At 59.9% G+C, this 22,185-nt stretch overlaps 2 protein-coding genes across 14 annotated transcripts in view; both read right to left on the bottom strand.

The window, feature by feature from the left end:
• Positions 1 to 10,915, bottom strand: part of LOC130159617 (voltage-dependent L-type calcium channel subunit alpha-1S-like) — a 75,259-nt gene extending 64,344 nt beyond the window's left edge. For 8 of the 13 annotated variants that reach the window (XM_056361395.1, XM_056361397.1, XM_056361399.1 and 5 more), the window contains exons 1-2: positions 3,790 to 4,621; positions 3,301 to 3,420 (exon numbers count right to left, since the gene is read on the bottom strand). The gene's annotated coding sequence lies outside the window, so the exon portion shown is untranslated. The other 5 variants (XM_056361396.1, XM_056361401.1, XM_056361394.1 and 2 more) reach the window with 4 other exon arrangements.
• The window catches only part of LOC130159808 (uncharacterized), a 111,793-nt gene that overhangs the window by 1,824 nt on the left and 87,784 nt on the right, over positions 1 to 22,185 (bottom strand). The window contains exons 3-4 of the mRNA XM_056361840.1: positions 3,851 to 3,989; positions 3,301 to 3,420 (exon numbers count right to left, since the gene is read on the bottom strand). Coding sequence (XP_056217815.1) covers positions 3,301 to 3,420; positions 3,851 to 3,989 — 259 coding nt within the window. The remainder of the gene's footprint in view (positions 1 to 3,300; positions 3,421 to 3,850; positions 3,990 to 22,185) is intronic.

Below are 22,185 nucleotides of genomic sequence, written 5' to 3'. Positions count from 1 at the left end.
TACAACAATGCTGACAATGCACACACATTAACCACTGGCTTACTAGAAATCTCCAAGGAATTTCTATCTTTGTCATGATTTTACAATTCTGCAAGTGTCTGTGCCACCTGTGTGTTGAATGCGCAGCCACAGTACAGCTGGGGCACAAAAATGTTCTTAAATGCAGAAGGCTGCAGAGGGACTCTTAACCGAGGAGATGAGAGCTGGTGACAGCTGAAACCTGCCAAAGGGCAAGACATGCCTCCAGAAAACTCAAACAAGACCTTTGTTTTCCCAAAACCCAAAACAAATAAGAAAGGTCTGTAAACTTTGGAGTTCGGAATAAGCGAGCCAAGGAACTGCATGTCTAAAATTTTCAGAAACATGGGTTCTTATTGGAAGAGGCCCCTTAAAACCAGGCTGCTCCACTCACAAATCCTGAAGGACAGGACCAAGTCTGCTGGATTACAGAAGCCCTCTAAGGCTCACTGTCTAGGCACCGCCGCACTACGCTCTTACGAGCCTCGGAAAGGCGGCTTCTTGCATAACTAAGGCCGGGGCAGGTGATAAGTCAGACACTGCTGAGGGGACAAAATGTTATCGGGACCCTCTTTGTTGAGATTGGGAGGTATAACAGGCAGACAGAAGTGAGAGTATTTAAGACATCTGTATTAGCCACAGAAAAAAAAAGAGATTTTAATTAGGAAGTATGAAATATGCATGAAAATAAATAGTTAACGTCACTTTATGGTAGTTATGATCAAGCAAATAAAAAATTTTAGAAAAATGTACCCATTCTTAAACCACTGTATGAGACTTACTTTCTACAGCTTACAACATTCAAACAAGGTGAGAGTACAACTAAGAATTCAACCAGTATGGGTTTTGATCCTGTAATTACACTAAGAGATAGCGTCAGGAAGAATGCAGCTTAGTAATTCCTACGCTTTGTCAAAGCCATGATTCCTGCCATTTGAAGAACACCTGTACAACACACGGAGTCTTTCAAGATACAGCAACTAGTAACAGCTTTCTGAATGTAATCGGTAGCTGCCTGTCGAGTCGTCTCAGAGAGCACCCAGAGGTACTGCACACAGCTTGGATACTATAAAGAAACTGCAGTACATAAAACCCCACATGCAAAGTTTCGTGCTGTTAACACGGTCCTCGACTTGCATGCAGATATGACACATGACGCCGGAAAACTCTGTCCATGTTAAAAGGAAACGAAACAGTAAAGAAAAATAAAAATTAAAAAAATTCAATCCTCTATCGCCATCCAGTGGAAATTAATGAGATGACATCCCAGCACAGAATGCAACCTACCATAGAAATCATTAAGCTATTAACTATTTGAATGTAACTACGATCAGGAAAAGCCTCCACATACTACTCCATAATATTTAGGTATGCTTTACTAAATTTAAGGTTAATGTTAAATAAAATGTATTTTTAACTAAGAAATTTAAAGTGCCGAAGCAGCTAAGTGGCAGAACCAGGCCCCGTCCCTAGCATAGCCCTAATCCAAGGCTGGTTTAAAACCCAGTCCAGTTAATCAGTGGGTGAACAGAGAAGCAACAGATGATCAATCTGTGGAAACAGGTGCTTTCAGAAACACAGGCGGTTTTGGAAAAATTGGTGCATGTGAATAGGAACTGCTCTTTCAAAGACTAAGCGCGCTTGAAGGAGCGTGTGAGTTAAAGCAGGCAGAAAGAAGATCACGATCCAAGGAGGAGCTTGGAACCGAGGCAGAGACTGGAACCGAGCAGGTGAATCAACTGGGACAGAGTCAGGTGATGGATTCACAGAACTGACAGGACCAAAAGAAACTCCTAAAAACTTCAGACATTGACTAATGATCTGGTAAGCGTATATAACCTACGCTGTATCCCTTGGTTCTCTGTCACCCACTGGGGTGGTGGCCCAGCTCTGAGTCATGACTAAAGCAAGCCCGGCGGTAACCACGTCTGTGTGGATTTTTCCTTTACCAGACAATACTGCTATAGTTGCCATTTAAATAACTGACTGAACATCAAGTGCTACTAACAGAAACTGATAATCATAGCGTTTCACAAAGGTGGGTGGACACTTCCAATCTAACTTGCCACACGTGTGGTGGAAATCAAACCAGCCATATCCTTTTTCCAGACAGCAGAAGAAATTGCTCGTTGCATGCAATGCAATTTGATCGCTTTCAAAATGCCTCTCCTGGATGAGACACTTTGCTCCCTGCAAGTTTCTCTTCCTCTCTGTCAATAATATAATGAGCGAGAGCAACCGGTTCAGACCTAGTAATCCCAGTGGAGACTGGCAACACAAGTAAGGCAGGAGGCCCATATGTGGAAACAGAGAATTGGGTACAAAAAAGCGGGCTTTGACCCCAGACATTACATTTGTCATGCCACAGCCTCTGAATACAGAAAGGCTGCTAAGTGACACAACAGTAAGAACGCTATCACCTCACTTCTGTGACACCAGGAGAAGGTCTCGTACCTACCCACTGTTCAGCTCTTGGCTTAGTTTAGCCTTTCAGCTTTAAGAACAGAAAAGTTAAATCTGAGTTACAACAAATCAGCAAGTTTAGTTCATGCCAATACACAAAACTACACCATCTCCCAGAACAGATAACAAGGACCTCACGTTTTAGAAAGACAAAGTCTTGCAGTATTACCGTTAAGACTGCAACACTACCAGAATCGTTCCCGGTTTGTATTGAAGCAGAACAGTAGGCCATAACATGTCAAAAAATACAGAGGAGAGGTTTATGTAGCCAAGGACCACTTACTCCAACTTGTAACTGATAAATCAACTGACATCTATTAATCAGGTAAGCATTAACGCACACAAAGCAAACATAGTAAGACACAAGTTTAGGCTTAAGGGTCAAGTCAGCGGAGCCTTCCCTGGAGAGAGGCTCTTTCCTCTAACCAGCTCGTCCCGTTTCTCAGCCTCCTAGGATTTAAAAATGCAACCAAAGTCAAGTTTTGCCAGAGCAGCTGCTTGATTTCTAGTAGGAAAAGCCTATTCACTCAGCAGCTTTGCTCCTGAAACGCATCAACGAGTCCTTGTCCCAGTTTCAGAGGGACCAGGCAAAGACTTGCCTCGCAAAAGTACCGAGTATAATGTATATACACACACACAGAGGAGCTTGTCTGATCTACCAGTGTAATAGACTTGTGTCCTATAAACTTTTCAATAGTTTGTGGTGTTTAAAACGCTGTGAATTCAGCCGTCCCTTGTTCCCATGAATCTCATAGCAGGCATACAGTAATGGAAAGACTATGAGAGCATCCATCCAAGAATGACAGAATAGCATCCTACCGTGTCTCTCTGCTTCTGGAGTCACACGATTGGCAGCTTTATCCAAGCGCTGTTTAAACGGCTTGTGCTCGACGTCCTGCTGAGGCTCTCCTGCTCCGTCCATGGCATCGATGCTCAAATCTGAAAGCAGCGAGCAAGGAAAGCGGTCTATGAACACACATTTGTTATGGCCTGTGGCAAGCCGAGGAAGTGAAAAGACAGAATCTTTCAGCCAGCAGGGTAAGAACGTGCCAAACCGGGAGAGCACGTACAGCTAGTGTCAAGTGACCGACAGGGAATAAAACACACGGTGCAGCACGCTAAACGGCCCTCCCAGGTACGGGGTTTGGTTTGGTGTTCAAGAAGGACAGTTTCCAACTTCCAAGAAAGCGTTACCCTGAAAGGTAGACGCGCTTAAGGCAAAAAGCCAAAAGCAAACCCCTCAAAGCCCAGAACCATTCTCAGGAACACAGGAGTTAAGCCTAAAATTGGTTGAAAACTGCCTCCTACCTCTTCCCCTACCACCTTTCCCCCTTCAACATCAGCACATTTCCTTGTGATCCCTTTTCACAAAAAACATTGAGGTCTGTCATATCGGCTTGGTGCCGAAGCACCACGATGCGCTTGCTGGCTACATGCTCTCTTAGAAGGCTCATAGCTTCTTCGCACACAACAGCCGAGGCTTCCAGCCTCTTCAGCCTTCCCACGCCCTGTGAAACATGAGGAAGGCAAACACCGATAACATCACAGGGGATCAGGAGGAAGTCAAGATGCACTACATTCAGAGCCCAACGCATTACCCAGAGGAACTACCACAGCAGAACAAGAGGCAGGAACGATCAGTAGACAGGCAGATAACATGCACGGCAGCGATACCCACGTCAGACTTGCAGGACGCTTCCAGCCGCTTCACCCCGCCGCTTTGTTTCGAATTTCGTTAAAAGGCAATCCGATTCTTAAGGCTCACTCTGCTTTGAGGAGCTGCTGGAGAAAGGCTAACACGTGGCATTGGCGTTACCGTCGGAATTCCGGCGTAAAAATCACGGCAAAGCCGTGCCTTGTCAAGCGCCTTCCCAAGCAGGCTCTGGAGCCTTTCCACGAGACGGGCAAAGCCGGAGTCCCGCGGGAACCCTGTGCCAGCTCCGTCAGTACGGCCGAGCTCTCCGACAAAGCGCACCGCCGTACGGAAACGTCAAGCGGGTTTATACCTCGGGCTCCTTTACAGCCTCGGAAAACAATACTGCCCGGCCGGACGCGCGGCTCTAAGCGCCTAGCAGGCCCGGCTGCGTTACCACGAGGGACCGACAATTCCTCCCCGGCCGTTGCCCGAGCCGCAGCGCAGCACTCGGCAGCGGCGGGCACACGGAGCCTCGCGGGCCCTCGGCGGCTACAAAAGGGATCCCTCCGTAGTCAGCAGTCCGACTCGCAAGCACGAGGCACGCGTGGCGAAGTAACATCTCGAGCGACCTTCGGTTCCGCTCCCCTTGACTTGTCGACGGACGCTTCCGGACGAACCTAGGGACAAAGGGAAAACAAAAGGCCCCCGTTTCGCGGGGAAGCAAACCAAAAGGCCTCTTCCCCTCGGCTGCTCCGGCCCCGGAGCTGACTGTCACGACACAAGATCAGCCAGACACCTGAGCTGCCGCTGCCTCCCAGCCCTCCCCGGCAGTTAAAAGGCTTGCGGAGAAAGCAGCAGTCGGGGGCGACGGCTGGGGATTCCGCTGCCGGCTGCCTTTTCTCGCTCTGGCCCGCTCGCAGGGGCGGGAAGAGGCTCCTGAGCCACACACACACCCCCCACCCCCCCCCCCCCGCGACAGCGTTACCGCAGGCCCCGAGGCAGCCTCTCTGCGGCCCGCGGGGGCCGGCAGCCCCAGCCGGCTGCCACGGCTCAGGCCAGCGGCTGGGGGAAAGACAAAGCCCCGCGCAGGGCTGCGGCGGCTGCCCGGGCAGCCCGCAGGCGGCGGCGGGTGGGCGGCGGGGCGGCGCGGGCCGACCCCTCTCCCGGGCGCCGCCGCCACGAGCGAGCACCGGGGCCGCCCCGCCGCCGCTCCTCGCCGAGGTAGCGGCGCGGCTCCGAGAGAAAAAAAAAAAAAAACAAACAAAAAAAACCAAACAAACAAAAAACCACCCACCCAGAAAAGGGCAGCCCCGTGAGGAGCCCGCTGACCACCGTCCCTGCCGGGGAGACGAGAACCGGCGGCAGCCCCGCCGGTCCCGGGCCGGGCCGCCCGCCTGCCTCAGCCCGCCCGCCGCCGGCACCAGGCGCTCCCTGCCGCGGCCGAGCGCCGGGCCGCCACATCCCCCCCCCGACCGGGCCGCTGCCCGCCGGCCCCCGGCCGCCCTTCAGCCCGAGCGCGCCGCCGCACGTCCCGGCCCGAAAGTCTTCCGGGCTCCCGGCGAAGGCTCCGTACCTCCACGGCCGCTCCAGCGCGCCGCGCGGGCCGGGAGTGAACCCGCCTTTCCCGGGCCGGATGCGCCATCTGCCCCTACGCACGAGGCCGGAAGCCCCGCCCCTAGGGGGGGGGTCAAAGCCGCTTCTGCGCATGCGCCGCCCTCGGTCGGCCAGAAAGGCTTCTGCGCATGCGCCAAAGCGGGATTGCGTCATCTGCCCGTACGCCCGAGGCCGGAAGCCCCGCCCCTTCGGCGTCAAGCCGCGTCTGCGCATGCGCTGCCCTTAGTTTGCCAGAAAGCCCTTCTGCGCATGCGCCGAGGCGTGTTGCGTCATCGGGCTGCGACGAAGCCGGAAGCCCCGCCCCCTTCGGCGTCAAGCCGCGTCTGCGCATGCGCTGCCCTTAGTTTGCCAGAAACCCCTTCTGCGCATGCGCCGAAGCCGGATTGCGTCATCGGCCCGCGACGTGCCCGGAAGCCACGCCCCCTTCGGCGTCAAGCCGCGTCTGCGCATGCGCTGCCCTTACTCCGCCGGGGGGGGCGCGGTGCTGCCGCCTGGCGAAAAAAATTGGGTACTGCAGCCCGTCTAGCTAACGGACTGCACAGTTTATTATATAGGCACGGCATCAAGAGGGGAACTCTGCCCACGGCCCGTTAGGAAGTTGCCTGGCGTCCCATCTCGGTGGATGAAGTTCTGGCAGCGAACATTCTCGATTCCACTAGTCTAGCGAAAAAGAAAAAAAAAAAAAAAAAAAAAAAAAATCACTCGAGAGACCAGGCTTACGCTTTTTTTTCCCCCCTTATAAAAACACTAGCAACAGTGCCTGAACGGGAAAAGGGGTCACGAAAGTTTTTATCGTAAAATGGAAGGGCACGAAAGAGAACAGAATTCGACAGACGATACGTAAACCTCTGCAGCTCTTTCCCCGTGCCTATCGGACATCGGTTTCCAAAAACTTTCTCGGGTGAGCGTCTTTTGTCTTTGAGCAGTGCAACAGACGCTTTGCAAACAGCACAAGTCTGCTTTTGAACCATCGTTTCAGACTTTGCAATCCCTTGAGATGGGGCGCTTTGTACTTGAGAGAAACAAAACCCACTCTGAGTCTTTCCTTTAACGATACAGGCCTATTCCCCTTTCCCTTAGAGAAACAACCTACTCGCTTCTGATCTCTCGAGGAATCTTAATACTCCCAACACACTGCGCCGTCAAGATCAACAAAGCAGTTTCCTACCACGTTGCCAGCGAGCGATAGGACCGTCTCGAGACGAAGTTTCCTCGGACAAAAACCCGAGCGATCTATCTTCAAGACTCGGTCCAAACGGCTCCGTCACCGTTCCATCGCAGTCCCCTTCGGCTCCACACCACTGCCTTGTGGGAACGCCCCCTAGAAAAAAAGAAACGCTTTCATCAGGGTAACAAGCAGAATACAGCTCTAGCCTTGAGGACGGCTGGCACGCACACGGCCTGTATCGCCGCAGTCCCCTGAGCCGCAGCTCAGCGCGCGCCGACAGCGGTGACGGAGGACGCGCTGAAGGCGAAAAGCCGAAAGCCAACCCCCCGAAGCCCAGAACCGTGCTCAGGCACCCAGGAGTTAAGCCTAAAACCGGTTGAAAGAGCTGCCTCCTACCTGTTCCCCGGCCACCTCTCCCCCTCCGAGGCCAGCACCTTTCCTCGCGATCCCTTTCCGCAAACAAAAGACGGACGCCTGCGGCCTCAGCTCGGTACCGAAGCACCACGATGCGCTTGCCGGCGGCGTGCTCTCTCACGAGGCTGACAGCTTCTCTGCACGCAACAGCCGAGGCCCTGTGAAAGGGGAGGAAGGCAAACACCCATCACGTCTCGCCGGGGTCAGGAGGGAGTCGGGGTGCGCTGCGGTCAGAGCCCAACGCCTTCCCCAGAGGAATTACCGGGCCACAACAAGAGGCAGGAGCGATCGGCAGACAGGCAGGTAACACGCACGGCAGCGATACCCACGGCAGACTGGCAGGACGCTTCCAGCCGCTTCACCCCGCCGCTTTGTTTCGAATTTCGTTAAAAGGCAATCCGATTCTTAAGGCTCACTCTGCTTTGAGGAGCTGCTGGAGAAAGGCTAACACGTGGCATTGGCGTTACCGTCGGAATTCCGGCGTAAAAATCACGGCAAAGCCGTGCCTTGTCAAGCGGCTTCCCAAGCAGGCTCTGGAGCCTTTCCACGAGACGGGCAAAGCCGGAGTCCCGCGGGAACCCTGTGCCAGCTCCGTCAGTAGGGCCCAGCTCTCCGACAAAGCGCACCGCCGTACGGAAACGTCAAGCGGGTTTATACCTCGGGCTCCTTTACAGCCTCGGAAAACAATACTGCCCGGCCAGACGCGCTGCTCTAAGCGCCTAGCAGGCCCGGCTGCGTTACCACGAGGGACCGACGATTCCTCCCCGGCCGTTGCCCGAGCCGCAGCGCAGCACTCGGAAGCGGCGGGCACACGGAGCCTCGCGGGCCCTCGGCGGCTACAAAAGGGATCCCTCCGTAGTCAGCAGTCCGACTCGCAAGCACGAGGCACGCGTGGCGAAGTAACATCTCGAGCGACCTTCGGTTCCGCTCCCCTTGACTTGTCGACGGACGCTTCCGGACGAACCTAGGGACAAAGGGAAAACAAAAGGCCCCCGTTTCGCGGGGAAGCAAACCAAAAGGCCTCTTCCCCTCGGCTGCTCCGGCCCCGGAGCTGACTGTCACGACACAAGATCAGCCAGACACCTGAGCTGCCGCTGCCTCCCAGCCCTCCCCGGCAGTTAAAAGGCTTGCGGAGAAAGCAGCAGTCGGGGGCGACGGCTGGGGATTCCGCTGCCGGCTGCCTTTTCTCGCTCTGGCCCGCTCGCAGGGGCGGGAAGAGGCTCCTGAGCCACACACACACCCCCCACCCCCCCGCCCCGCGACAGCGTTACCGCAGGCCCCGAGGCAGCCTCTCTGCGGCCCGCGGGGGCCGGCAGCCCCAGCCGGCTGCCACGGCTCAGGCCAGCGGCTGGGGGAAAGACAAAGCCCCGCGCAGGGCTGCGGCGGCTGCCCGGGCAGCCCGCAGGCGGCGGCGGGTGGGCGGCGGGGCGGCGCGGGCCGACCCCTCTCCCGGGCGCCGCCGCCACGAGCGAGCACCGGGGCCGCCCCGCCGCCGCTCCTCGCCGAGGTAGCGGCGCGGCTCCGAGAGAAAAAAAAAAAAAAACAAACAAAAAAAACCAAACAAACAAAAAACCACCCACCCAGAAAAGGGCAGCCCCGTGAGGAGCCCGCTGACCACCGTCCCTGCCGGGGAGACGAGAACCGGCGGCAGCCCCGCCGGTCCCGGGCCGGGCCGCCCGCCTGCCTCAGCCCGCCCGCCGCCGGCACCAGGCGCTCCCTGCCGCGGCCGAGCGCCGGGCCGCCACATCCCCCCCCCGACCGGGCCGCTGCCCGCCGGCCCCCGGCCGCCCTTCAGCCCGAGCGCGCCGCCGCACGTCCCGGCCCGAAAGTCTTCCGGGCTCCCGGCGAAGGCTCCGTACCTCCACGGCCGCTCCAGCGCGCCGCGCGGGCCGGGAGTGAACCCGCCTTTCCCGGGCCGGATGCGCCATCTGCCCCTACGCACGAGGCCGGAAGCCCCGCCCCTAGGGGGGGGGTCAAAGCCGCTTCTGCGCATGCGCCGCCCTCGGTCGGCCAGAAAGGCTTCTGCGCATGCGCCAAAGCGGGATTGCGTCATCTGCCCGTACGCCCGAGGCCGGAAGCCCCCCCCCTTCGGCGTCAAGCCGCGTCTGCGCATGCGCTGCCCTTAGTTTGCCAGAAAGCCCTTCTGCGCATGCGCCGAGGCGTGTTGCGTCATCGGGCTGCGACGAAGCCGGAAGCCCCGCCCCCTTCGGCGTCAAGCCGCGTCTGCGCATGCGCTGCCCTTAGTTTGCCAGAAACCCCTTCTGCGCATGCGCCGAAGCCGGATTGCGTCATCGGCCCGCGACGTGCCCGCAAGCCACGCCCCCTTCGGCGTCAAGCCGCGTCTGCGCATGCGCTGCCCTTACTCCGCCGGGGGGGGGCGCGGTGCTGCCGCCTGGCGAAAAAAATTGGGTACTGCAGCCCGTCTAGCTAACGGACTGCACAGTTTATTATATAGGCACGGCATCAAGAGGGGAACTCTGCCCACGGCCCGTTAGGAAGTTGCCTGGCTTCCCATCTCGGTGGATGAAGTTCTGGCAGCGAACATTCTCGATTCCACTAGTCTAGCGAAAAAGAAAAAGAAAAAAAAAAAAAAAAAAATCACTCGAGAGACCAGGCTTACGCTTTTTTTTCCCCCCTTATAAAAACACTAGCAACAGTGCCTGAACGGGAAAAGGGGTCACGAAAGTTTTTATCGTAAAATGGAAGGGCACGAAAGAGAACAGAATTCGACAGACGATACGTAAACCTCTGCAGCTCTTTCCCCGTGCCTATCGGACATCGGTTTCCAAAAACTTTCTCGGGTGAGCGTCTTTTGTCTTTGAGCAGTGCAACAGATGCTTTGCAAACAGCACAAGTCTGCTTTTGAACCATCGTTTCAGACTTTGCAATCCCTTGAGATGGGGCGCTTTGTACTTGAGAGAAACAAAACCCACTCTGAGTCTTTCCTTTAACGATACAGGCCTATTCCCCTTTCCCTTAGAGAAACAACCTACTCGCTTCTGATCTCTCGAGGAATCTTAATACTCCCAACACACTGCGCCGTCAAGATCAACAAAGCAGTTTCCTACCACGTTGCCAGCGAGCGATAGGACCGTCTCGAGACGAAGTTTCCTCGGACAAAAACCCGAGCGATCTATCTTCAAGACTCGGTCCAAACGGCTCCGTCACCGTTCCGTCGCAGTCCCCTTCGGCTCCACACCACTGCCTTGTGGGAACGCCCCCTAGAAAAAAAGAAACGCTTTCATCAGGGTAACAAGCAGAATACAGCTCTAGCCTCGAGGACGGCTGGCACGCACACGGCCTGTATCGCCGCAGTCCCCTGAGCCGCAGCTCAGCGCGCGCCGACAGCGGTGACGGAGGACGCGCTGAAGGCGAAAAGCCGAAAGCCAACCCCCCCGAAGCCCAGAACCGTGCTCAGGCACCCAGGAGTTAAGCCTAAAACCGGTTGAAAGAGCTGCCTCCTACCTGTTCCCCCGCCACCTCTCCCCCTCCGAGGCCAGCACCTTTCCTCGCGATCCCTTTTCGCAAACAAAAGACGGACGCCTGCGGCCTCAGCTCGGTACCGAAGCACCACGATGCGCTTGCCGGCGGCGTGCTCTCTCACGAGGCTGACAGCTTCTCTGCACGCAACAGCCGAGGCCCTGTGAAAGGGGAGGAAGGCAAACACCGATCACGTCTCGCCGGGGTCAGGAGGGAGTCGGGGTGCGCTGCGGTCAGAGCCCAACGCCTTCCCCAGAGGAATTACCGGGCCACAACAAGAGGCAGGAGCGATCGGCAGACAGGCAGGTAACACGCACGGCAGCGATACCCACGGCAGACTGGCAGGACGCTTCCAGCCGCTTCACCCCGCCGCTTTGTTTCGAATTTCGTTAAAAGGCAATCCGATTCTTAAGGCTCACTCTGCTTTGAGGAGCTGCTGGAGAAAGGCTAACACGTGGCATTGGCGTTACCGTCGGAATTCCGGCGTAAAAATCACGGCAAAGCCGTGCCTTGTCAAGCGGCTTCCCAAGCAGGCTCTGGAGCCTTTCCACGAGACGGGCAAAGCCGGAGTCCCGCGGGAACCCTGTGCCAGCTCCGTCAGTAGGGCCCAGCTCTCCGACAAAGCGCACCGCCGTACGGAAACGTCAAGCGGGTTTATACCTCGGGCTCCTTTACAGCCTCGGAAAACAATACTGCCCGGCCGGACGCGCGGCTCTAAGCGCCTAGCAGGCCCGGCTGCGTTACCACGAGGGACCGACGATTCCTCCCCGGCCGTTGCCCGAGCCGCAGCGCAGCACTCGGCAGCGGCGGGCACACGGAGCCTCGCGGGCCCTCGGCGGCTACAAAAGGGATCCCTCCGTAGTCAGCAGTCCGACTCGCAAGCACGAGGCACGCGTGGCGAAGTAACATCTCGAGCGACCTTCGGTTCCGCTCCCCTTGACTTGTCGACGGACGCTTCCGGACGAACCTAGGGACAAAGGGAAAACAAAAGGCCCCGGTTTCGCGGGGAAGCAAACCAAAAGGCCTCTTCCCCTCGGCTGCTCCGGCCCCGGAGCTGACTGTCACGACACAAGAACAGCCAGACACCTGAGCTGCCGCTGCCTCCCAGCCCTCCCCGGCAGTTAAAAGGCTTGCGGAGAAAGCAGCAGTCGGGGGCGACGGCTGGGGATTCCGCTGCCGGCTGCCTTGTCTTGCTCTGGCCCGCTCGCAGGGGCGGGAAGAGGCTCCTGAGCCACACACACCCGCCCGCCCCCCACCCCCCCCCCCCCACCCCCCCCCCCCACCCCCCCCCCCCGCGACAGCGTTACCGCAGGCCCCGAGGCAGCCTCTCTGCGGCCCGCGGGGGCCGGCAGCCCCAGCCGGCTGCCACGGCTCAGGCCAGCGGCTGGGGGAAAGACAAAGCCCCGCGCAGGGCTGCGGCGGCTGCCCGGGCAGCCCGCAGGCGGCGGCGGGTGGGCGGCGGGGCGGCGCGGGCCGACCCCTCTCCCGGGCGCCGCCGCCACGAGCGAGCACCGGGGCCGCCCCGCCGCCGCTCCTCGCCGAGGTAGCGGCGCGGCTCCGAGAGAAAAAAAAAAAAAAACAAACAAAAAAAACCAAACAAACAAAAAACCACCCACCCAGAAAAGGGCAGCCCCGTGAGGAGCCCGCTGACCACCGTCCCTGCCGGGGAGACGAGAACCGGCGGCAGCCCCGCCGGTCCCGGGCCGGGCCGCCCGCCTGCCTCAGCCCGCCCGCCGCCGGCACCAGGCGCTCCCTGCCGCGGCCGAGCGCCGGGCCGCCACATCCCCCCCCCCGACCGGGCCGCTGCCCGCCGGCCCCCGGCCGCCCTTCAGCCCGAGCGCGCCGCCGCACGTCCCGGCCCGAAAGTCTTCCGGGCTCCCGGCGAAGGCTCCGTACCTCCACGGCCGCTCCAGCGCGCCGCGCGGGCCGGGAGTGAACCCGCCTTTCCCGGGCCGGATGCGCCATCTGCCCCTACGCACGAGGCCGGAAGCCCCGCCCCTAGGGGGGGGGGGGGGTCAAAGCCGCTTCTGCGCATGCGCCGCCCTCGGTCGGCCAGAAAGGCTTCTGCGCATGCGCCAAAGCGGGATTGCGTCATCTGCCCGTACGCCCGAGGCCGGAAGCCCCCCCCCTTCGGCGTCAAGCCGCGTCTGCGCATGCGCTGCCCTTAGTTTGCCAGAAAGCCCTTCTGCGCATGCGCCGAGGCGTGTTGCGTCATCGGGCTGCGACGAAGCCGGAAGCCCCGCCCCCTTCGGCGTCAAGCCGCGTCTGCGCATGCGCTGCCCTTAGTTTGCCAGAAACCCCTTCTGCGCATGCGCCGAAGCCGGATTGCGTCATCGGCCCGCGACGTGCCCGCAAGCCACGCCCCCTTCGGCGTCAAGCCGCGTCTGCGCATGCGCTGCCCTTACTCCGCCGGGGGGGGGGCGCGGTGCTGCCGCCTGGCGAAAAAAATTGGGTACTGCAGCCCGTCTAGCTAACGGACTGCACAGTTTATTATATAGGCACGGCATCAAGAGGGGAACTCTGCCCACGGCCCGTTAGGAAGTTGCCTGGCTTCCCATCTCGGTGGATGAAGTTCTGGCAGCGAACATTCTCGATTCCACTAGTCTAGCGAAAAAGAAAAAGAAAAAAAAAAAAAAAAAAAATCACTCGAGAGACCAGGCTTACGCTTTTTTTTCCCCCCTTATAAAAACACTAGCAACAGTGCCTGAACGGGAAAAGGGGTCACGAAAGTTTTTATCGTAAAATGGAAGGGCACGAAAGAGAACAGAATTCGACAGACGATACGTAAACCTCTGCAGCTCTTTCCCCGTGCCTATCGGACATCGGTTTCCAAAAACTTTCTCGGGTGAGCGTCTTTTGTCTTTGAGCAGTGCAACAGATGCTTTGCAAACAGCACAAGTCTGCTTTTGAACCATCGTTTCAGACTTTGCAATCCCTTGAGATGGGGCGCTTTGTACTTGAGAGAAACAAAACCCACTCTGAGTCTTTCCTTTAACGATACAGGCCTATTCCCCTTTCCCTTAGAGAAACAACCTACTCGCTTCTGATCTCTCGAGGAATCTTAATACTCCCAACACACTGCGCCGTCAAGATCAACAAAGCAGTTTCCTACCACGTTGCCAGCGAGCGATAGGACCGTCTCGAGACGAAGTTTCCTCGGACAAAAACCCGAGCGATCTATCTTCAAGACTCGGTCCAAACGGCTCCGTCACCGTTCCGTCGCAGTCCCCTTCGGCTCCACACCACTGCCTTGTGGGAACGCCCCCTAGAAAAAAAGAAACGCTTTCATCAGGGTAACAAGCAGAATACAGCTCTAGCCTCGAGGACGGCTGGCACGCACACGGCCTGTATCGCCGCAGTCCCCTGAGCCGCAGCTCAGCGCGCGCCGACAGCGGTGACGGAGGACGCGCTGAAGGCGAAAAGCCGAAAGCCAACCCCCCCGAAGCCCAGAACCGTGCTCAGGCACCCAGGAGTTAAGCCTAAAACCGGTTGAAAGAGCTGCCTCCTACCTGTTCCCCCCGCCACCTCTCCCCCTCCGAGGCCAGCACCTTTCCTCGCGATCCCTTTTCGCAAACAAAAGACGGACGCCTGCGGCCTCAGCTCGGTACCGAAGCACCACGATGCGCTTGCCGGCGGCGTGCTCTCTCACGAGGCTGACAGCTTCTCTGCACGCAACAGCCGAGGCCCTGTGAAAGGGGAGGAAGGCAAACACCGATCACGTCTCGCCGGGGTCAGGAGGGAGTCGGGGTGCGCTGCGGTCAGAGCCCAACGCCTTCCCCAGAGGAATTACCGGGCCACAACAAGAGGCAGGAGCGATCGGCAGACAGGCAGGTAACACGCACGGCAGCGATACCCACGGCAGACTGGCAGGACGCTTCCAGCCGCTTCACCCCGCCGCTTTGTTTCGAATTTCGTTAAAAGGCAATCCGATTCTTAAGGCTCACTCTGCTTTGAGGAGCTGCTGGAGAAAGGCTAACACGTGGCATTGGCGTTACCGTCGGAATTCCGGCGTAAAAATCACGGCAAAGCCGTGCCTTGTCAAGCGGCTTCCCAAGCAGGCTCTGGAGCCTTTCCACGAGACGGGCAAAGCCGGAGTCCCGCGGGAACCCTGTGCCAGCTCCGTCAGTAGGGCCCAGCTCTCCGACAAAGCGCACCGCCGTACGGAAACGTCAAGCGGGTTTATACCTCGGGCTCCTTTACAGCCTCGGAAAACAATACTGCCCGGCCGGACGCGCGGCTCTAAGCGCCTAGCAGGCCCGGCTGCGTTACCACGAGGGACCGACGATTCCTCCCCGGCCGTTGCCCGAGCCGCAGCGCAGCACTCGGCAGCGGCGGGCACACGGAGCCTCGCGGGCCCTCGGCGGCTACAAAAGGGATCCCTCCGTAGTCAGCAGTCCGACTCGCAAGCACGAGGCACGCGTGGCGAAGTAACATCTCGAGCGACCTTCGGTTCCGCTCCCCTTGACTTGTCGACGGACGCTTCCGGACGAACCTAGGGACAAAGGGAAAACAAAAGGCCCCGGTTTCGCGGGGAAGCAAACCAAAAGGCCTCTTCCCCTCGGCTGCTCCGGCCCCGGAGCTGACTGTCACGACACAAGAACAGCCAGACACCTGAGCTGCCGCTGCCTCCCAGCCCTCCCCGGCAGTTAAAAGGCTTGCGGAGAAAGCAGCAGTCGGGGGCGACGGCTGGGGATTCCGCTGCCGGCTGCCTTGTCTTGCTCTGGCCCGCTCGCAGGGGCGGGAAGAGGCTCCTGAGCCACACACACCCGCCCGCCCCCCACCCCCCCCCCCCACCCCCCCCCCCCCACCCCCCCCCCCCGCGACAGCGTTACCGCAGGCCCCGAGGCAGCCTCTCTGCGGCCCGCGGGGGCCGGCAGCCCCAGCCGGCTGCCACGGCTCAGGCCAGCGGCTGGGGGAAAGACAAAGCCCCGCGCAGGGCTGCGGCGGCTGCCCGGGCAGCCCGCAGGCGGCGGCGGGTGGGCGGCGGGGCGGCGCGGGCCGACCCCTCTCCCGGGCGCCGCCGCCACGAGCGAGCACCGGGGCCGCCCCGCCGCCGCTCCTCGCCGAGGTAGCGGCGCGGCTCCGAGAGAAAAAAAAAAAAAAAACAAACAAAAAAAACCAAACAAACAAAAAACCACCCACCCAGAAAAGGGCAGCCCCGTGAGGAGCCCGCTGACCACCGTCCCTGCCGGGGAGACGAGAACCGGCGGCAGCCCCGCCGGTCCCGGGCCGGGCCGCCCGCCTGCCTCAGCCCGCCCGCCGCCGGCACCAGGCGCTCCCTGCCGCGGCCGAGCGCCGGGCCGCCACATCCCCCCCCCCGACCGGGCCGCTGCCCGCCGGCCCCCGGCCGCCCTTCAGCCCGAGCGCGCCGCCGCACGTCCCGGCCCGAAAGTCTTCCGGGCTCCCGGCGAAGGCTCCGTACCTCCACGGCCGCTCCAGCGCGCCGCGCGGGCCGGGAGTGAACCCGCCTTTCCCGGGCCGGATGCGCCATCTGCCCCTACGCACGAGGCCGGAAGCCCCGCCCCTAGGGGGGGGGGGGGGTCAAAGCCGCTTCTGCGCATGCGCCGCCCTCGGTCGGCCAGAAAGGCTTCTGCGCATGCGCCAAAGCGGGATTGCGTCATCTGCCCGTACGCCCGAGGCCGGAAGCCCCCCCCCTTCGGCGTCAAGCCGCGTCTGCGCATGCGCTGCCCTTAGTTTGCCAGAAAGCCCTTCTGCGCATGCGCCGAGGCGTGTTGCGTCATCGGGCTGCGACGAAGCCGGAAGCCCCGCCCCCTTCGGCGTCAAGCCGCGTCTGCGCATGCGCTGCCCTTAGTTTGCCAGAAACCCCTTCTGCGCATGCGCCGAAGCCGGATTGCGTCATCGGCCCGCGACGTGCCCGCAAGCCACGCCCCCTTCGGCGTCAAGCCGCGTCTGCGCATGCGCTGCCCTTACTCCGCCGGGGGGGGGCGCGGTGCTGCCGCCTGGCGAAAAAAATTGGGTACTGCAGCCCGTCTAGCTAACGGACTGCACAGTTTATTATATAGGCACGGCATCAAGAGGGGAACTCTGCCCACGGCCCGTTAGGAAGTTGCCTGGCTTCCCATCTCGGTGGATGAAGTTCTGGCAGCGAACATTCTCGATTCCACTAGTCTAGCGAAAAAGAAAAAGAAAAAAAAAAAAAAAAAAAATCACTCGAGAGACCAGGCTTACGCTTTTTTTTCCCCCCTTATAAAAACACTAGCAACAGTGCCTGAACGGGAAAAGGGGGTCACGAAAGTTTTTATCGTAAAATGGAAGGGCACGAAAGAGAACAGAATTCGACAGACGATACGTAAACCTCTGCAGCTCTTTCCCCGTGCCTATCGGACATCGGTTTCCAAAAACTTTCTCGGGTGAGCGTCTTTTGTCTTTGAGCAGTGCAACAGATGCTTTGCAAACAGCACAAGTCTGCTTTTGAACCATCGTTTCAGACTTTGCAATCCCTTGAGATGGGGCGCTTTGTACTTGAGAGAAACAAAACCCACTCTGAGTCTTTCCTTTAACGATACAGGCCTATTCCCCTTTCCCTTAGAGAAACAACCTACTCGCTTCTGATCTCTCGAGGAATCTTAATACTCCCAACACACTGCGCCGTCAAGATCAACAAAGCAGTTTCCTACCACGTTGCCAGCGAGCGATAGGACCGTCTCGAGACGAAGTTTCCTCGGACAAAAACCCGAGCGATCTATCTTCAAGACTCGGTCCAAACGGCTCCGTCACCGTTCCGTCGCAGTCCCCTTCGGCTCCACACCACTGCCTTGTGGGAACGCCCCCTAGAAAAAAAGAAACGCTTTCATCAGGGTAACAAGCAGAATACAGCTCTAGCCTCGAGGACGGCTGGCACGCACACGGCCTGTATCGCCGCAGTCCCCTGAGCCGCAGCTCAGCGCGCGCCGACAGCGGTGACGGAGGACGCGCTGAAGGCGAAAAGCCGAAAGCCAACCCCCCCGAAGCCCAGAACCGTGCTCAGGCACCCAGGAGTTAAGCCTAAAACCGGTTGAAAGAGCTGCCTCCTACCTGTTCCCCCCCGCCACCTCTCCCCCTCCGAGGCCAGCACCTTTCCTCGCGATCCCTTTTCGCAAACAAAAGACGGACGCCTGCGGCCTCAGCTCGGTACCGAAGCACCACGATGCGCTTGCCGGCGGCGTGCTCTCTCACGAGGCTGACAGCTTCTCTGCACGCAACAGCCGAGGCCCTGTGAAAGGGGAGGAAGGCAAACACCGATCACGTCCTCGCCGGGGTCAGGAGGGAGTCGGGGTGCGCTGCGGTCAGAGCCCAACGCCTTCCCCAGAGGAATTACCGGGCCACAACAAGAGGCAGGAGCGATCGGCAGACAGGCAGGTAACACGCACGGCAGCGATACCCACGGCAGACTGGCAGGACGCTTCCAGCCGCTTCACCCCGCCGCTTTGTTTCGAATTTCGTTAAAAGGCAATCCGATTCTTAAGGCTCACTCTGCTTTGAGGAGCTGCTGGAGAAAGGCTAACACGTGGCATTGGCGTTACCCGTCGGAATTCCGGCGTAAAAATCACGGCAAAGCCGTGCCTTGTCAAGCGGCTTCCCAAGCAGGCTCTGGAGCCTTTCCACGAGACGGGCAAAGCCGGAGTCCCGCGGGAACCCTGTGCCAGCTCCGTCAGTAGGGCCCAGCTCTCCGACAAAGCGCACCGCCGTACGGAAACGTCAAGCGGGTTTATACCTCGGGCTCCTTTACAGCCTCGGAAAACAATACTGCCCGGCCGGAACGCGCGGCTCTAAGCGCCTAGCAGGCCCGGCTGCGTTACCACGAGGGACCGACGATTCCTCCCCCGGCCGTTGCCCGAGCCGCAGCGCAGCACTCGGCAGCGGCGGGCACACGGAGCCTCGCGGGCCCTCGGCGGCTACAAAAGGGATCCCTCCGTAGTCAGCAGTCCGACTCGCAAGCACGAGGCACGCGTGGCGAAGTAACATCTCGAGCGACCTTCGGTTCCGCTCCCCTTGACTTGTCGACGGACGCTTCCGGACGAACCTAGGGACAAAGGGAAAACAAAAGGCCCCGGTTTCGCGGGGAAGCAAACCAAAAGGCCTCTTCCCCTCGGCTGCTCCGGCCCCGGAGCTGACTGTCACGACACAAGAACAGCCAGACACCTGAGCTGCCGCTGCCTCCCAGCCCTCCCCGGCAGTTAAAAGGCTTGCGGAGAAAGCAGCAGTCGGGGGCGACGGCTGGGGATTCCGCTGCCGGCTGCCTTGTCTTGCTCTGGCCCGCTCGCAGGGGCGGGAAGAGGCTCCTGAGCCACACACACACCCGCCCGCCCCCCACCCCCCCCCCCACCCCCCCCCCCCACCCCCCCCCCCCCGCGACAGCGTTACCGCAGGCCCCGAGGCAGCCTCTCTGCGGCCCGCGGGGGCCGGCAGCCCCAGCCGGCTGCCACGGCTCAGGCCAGCGGCTGGGGGAAAGACAAAGCCCCGCGCAGGGCTGCGGCGGCTGCCCGGGCAGCCCGCAGGCGGCGGCGGGTGGGCGGCGGGGCGGCGCGGGCCGACCCCTCTCCCGGGCGCCGCCGCCACGAGCGAGCACCGGGGCCGCCCCGCCGCCGCTCCTCGCCGAGGTAGCGGCGCGGCTCCGAGAGAAAAAAAAAAAAAAAACAAACAAAAAAACCCAAACAAACAAAAAACCACCCACCCAGAAAAGGGCAGCCCCGTGAGGAGCCCGCTGACCACCGTCCCTGCCGGGGAGACGAGAACCGGCGGCAGCCCCGCCGGTCCCGGGCCGGGCCGCCCGCCTGCCTCAGCCCGCCCGCCGCCGGCACCAGGCGCTCCCTGCCGCGGCCGAGCGCCGGGCCGCCACATCCCCCCCCCCCGACCGGGCCGCTGCCCGCCGGCCCCCGGCCGCCCTTCAGCCCGAGCGCGCCGCCGCACGTCCCGGCCCGAAAGTCTTCCGGGCTCCCGGCGAAGGCTCCGTACCTCCACGGCCGCTCCAGCGCGCCGCGCGGGCCGGGAGTGAACCCGCCTTTCCCGGGCCGGATGCGCCATCTGCCCCTACGCACGAGGCCGGAAGCCCCGCCCCTAGGGGGGGGGGGGGGGGGTCAAAAGCCGCTTCTGCGCATGCGCCGCCCTCGGTCGGCCAGAAAGGCTTCTGCGCATGCGCCAAAGCGGGATTGCGTCATCTGCCCGTACGCCCGAGGCCGGAAGCCCCCGCCCCTTCGGCGTCAAGCCGCGTCTGCGCATGCGCTGCCCTTAGTTTGCCAGAAAGCCCTTCTGCGCATGCGCCGAGGCGTGTTGCGTCATCGGGCTGCGACGAAGCCGGAAGCCCCGCCCCCTTCGGCGTCAAGCCGCGTCTGCGCATCGCGCTGCCCTTAGTTTGCCAGAAACCCCTTCTGCGCATGCGCCGAAGCCGGATTGCGTCATCGGCCCGCGACGTGCCCGCAAGCCACGCCCCCTTCGCGTCAAGCCGCGTCTGCGCATGCGCTGCCCTTACTCCGCCGGGGGGGGCGCGGTGCTGCCGCCTGGCGAAAAAAAATTGGGTACTGCAGCCCGTCTAGCTAACGGACTGCACAGTTTATTATATAGGCACGGCATCAAGAGGGGAACTCTGCCCACGGCCCGTTAGGAAGTTGCCTGGCGTCCCATCTCGGTGGATGAAGTTCTGGCAGCGAACATTCTCGATTCCACTAGTCTAGCGAAAAAGAAAAAAAAAAAAAAAAAAAAAAAATCACTCGAGAGACCAGGCTTACGCTTTTTTTTCCCCCCTTATAAAAACACTAGCAACAGTGCCTGAACGGGAAAAGGGGTCACGAAAGTTTTTATCGTAAAATGGAAGGGCACGAAAGAGAACAGAATTCGACAGACGATACGTAAACCTCTGCAGCTCTTTCCCGTGCCTATCGGACATCGGTTTCCAAAAACTTTCTCGGGTGAGCGTCTTTTGTCTTTGAGCAGTGCAACAGACGCTTTGCAAACAGCACAAGTCTGCTTTTGAACCATCGTTTCAGACTTTGCAATCCCTTGAGATGGGGCGCTTTGTACTTGAGAGAAACAAAACCCACTCTGAGTCTTTCCTTTAACGATACAGGCCTATTCCCCTTTCCCTTAGAGAAACAACCTACTCGCTTCTGATCTCTCGAGGAATCTTAATACTCCCAACACACTGCGCCGTCAAGATCAACAAAGCAGTTTCCTACCACGTTGCCAGCGAGCGATAGGACCGTCTCGAGACGAAGTTTCCTCGGACAAAAACCCGAGCGATCTATCTTCAAGACTCGGTCCAAACGGCTCCGTCACCGTTCCGTCGCAGTCCCCTTCGGCTCCACACCACTGCCTTGTGGGAACGCCCCCTAGAAAAAAAGAAACGCTTTCATCAGGGTAACAAGCAGAATACAGCTCTAGCCTCGAGGACGGCTGGCACGCACACGGCCTGTATCGCCGCAGTCCCCTGAGCCGCAGCTCAGCGCGCGCCGACAGCGGTGACGGAGGACGCGCTGAAGGCGAAAAGCCGAAAGCCAACCCCCCGAAGCCCAGAACCGTGCTCAGGCACCCAGGAGTTAAGCCTAAAACCGGTTGAAAGAGCTGCCTCCTACCTGTTCCCCCCCGACCGGTTGAAAGAGCTGCCTCCTACCTGTTCCCCCCCGCCACCTCTCCCCCTCCGAGGCCAGCAACCTTTCCTCGCGATCCCTTTTCGCAAACAAAAGACGGACGCCTGCGGCCTCAGCTCGGTACCGAAGCACCACGATGCGCTTGCCGGCGGCGTGCTCTCTCACGAGGCTGACAGCTTCTCTGCACGCAACAGCCGAGGCCCTGTGAAAGGGGAGGAAGGCAAACACCGATCACGTCTCGCCGGGGTCAGGAGGGAGTCGGGGTGCGCTGCGGTCAGAGCCCAACGCCTTCCCCAGAGGAATTACCGGGCCACAACAAGAGGCAGGAGCGATCGGCAGACAGGCAGGTAACACGCACGGCAGCGATACCCACAGCAGACTGGCAGGACGCTTCCAGCCGCTTCACCCCGCCGCTTTGTTTCGAATTTCGTTAAAAGGCAATCCGATTCTTAAGGCTCACTCTGCTTTGAGGAGCTGCGGGAGAAAGGCTAACACGTGGCATTGGCGTTACCGTCGGAATTCCGGCGCAAAAATCACGGCAAAGCCGTGCCTTGTCAAGCGGCTTCCCAAGCAGGCTCTGGAGCCTTTCCACGAGACGGGCAAAGCCGGAGTCCCGCGGGAACCCTGTGCCAGCTCCGTCAGTAGGGCCCAGCTCTCCGACAAAGCGCACCGCCGTACGGAAACATCAAGCGGGTTTATACCTCGGGCTCCTTTACAGCCTCGGAAAACAATACTGCCCGGCCGGACGCGCGGCTCTAAGCGCCTAGCAGGCCCGGCTGCGTTACCACGAGGGACCGACCATTCTCCCC

This window comes from Falco biarmicus, chromosome 16 (genome assembly GCF_023638135.1).
Source record: "Falco biarmicus isolate bFalBia1 chromosome 16, bFalBia1.pri, whole genome shotgun sequence".
NCBI classification, from domain to species: domain Eukaryota; kingdom Metazoa; phylum Chordata; class Aves; order Falconiformes; family Falconidae; genus Falco; species Falco biarmicus.
This window is presented reverse-complemented; position numbering and strand designations above follow the sequence as displayed.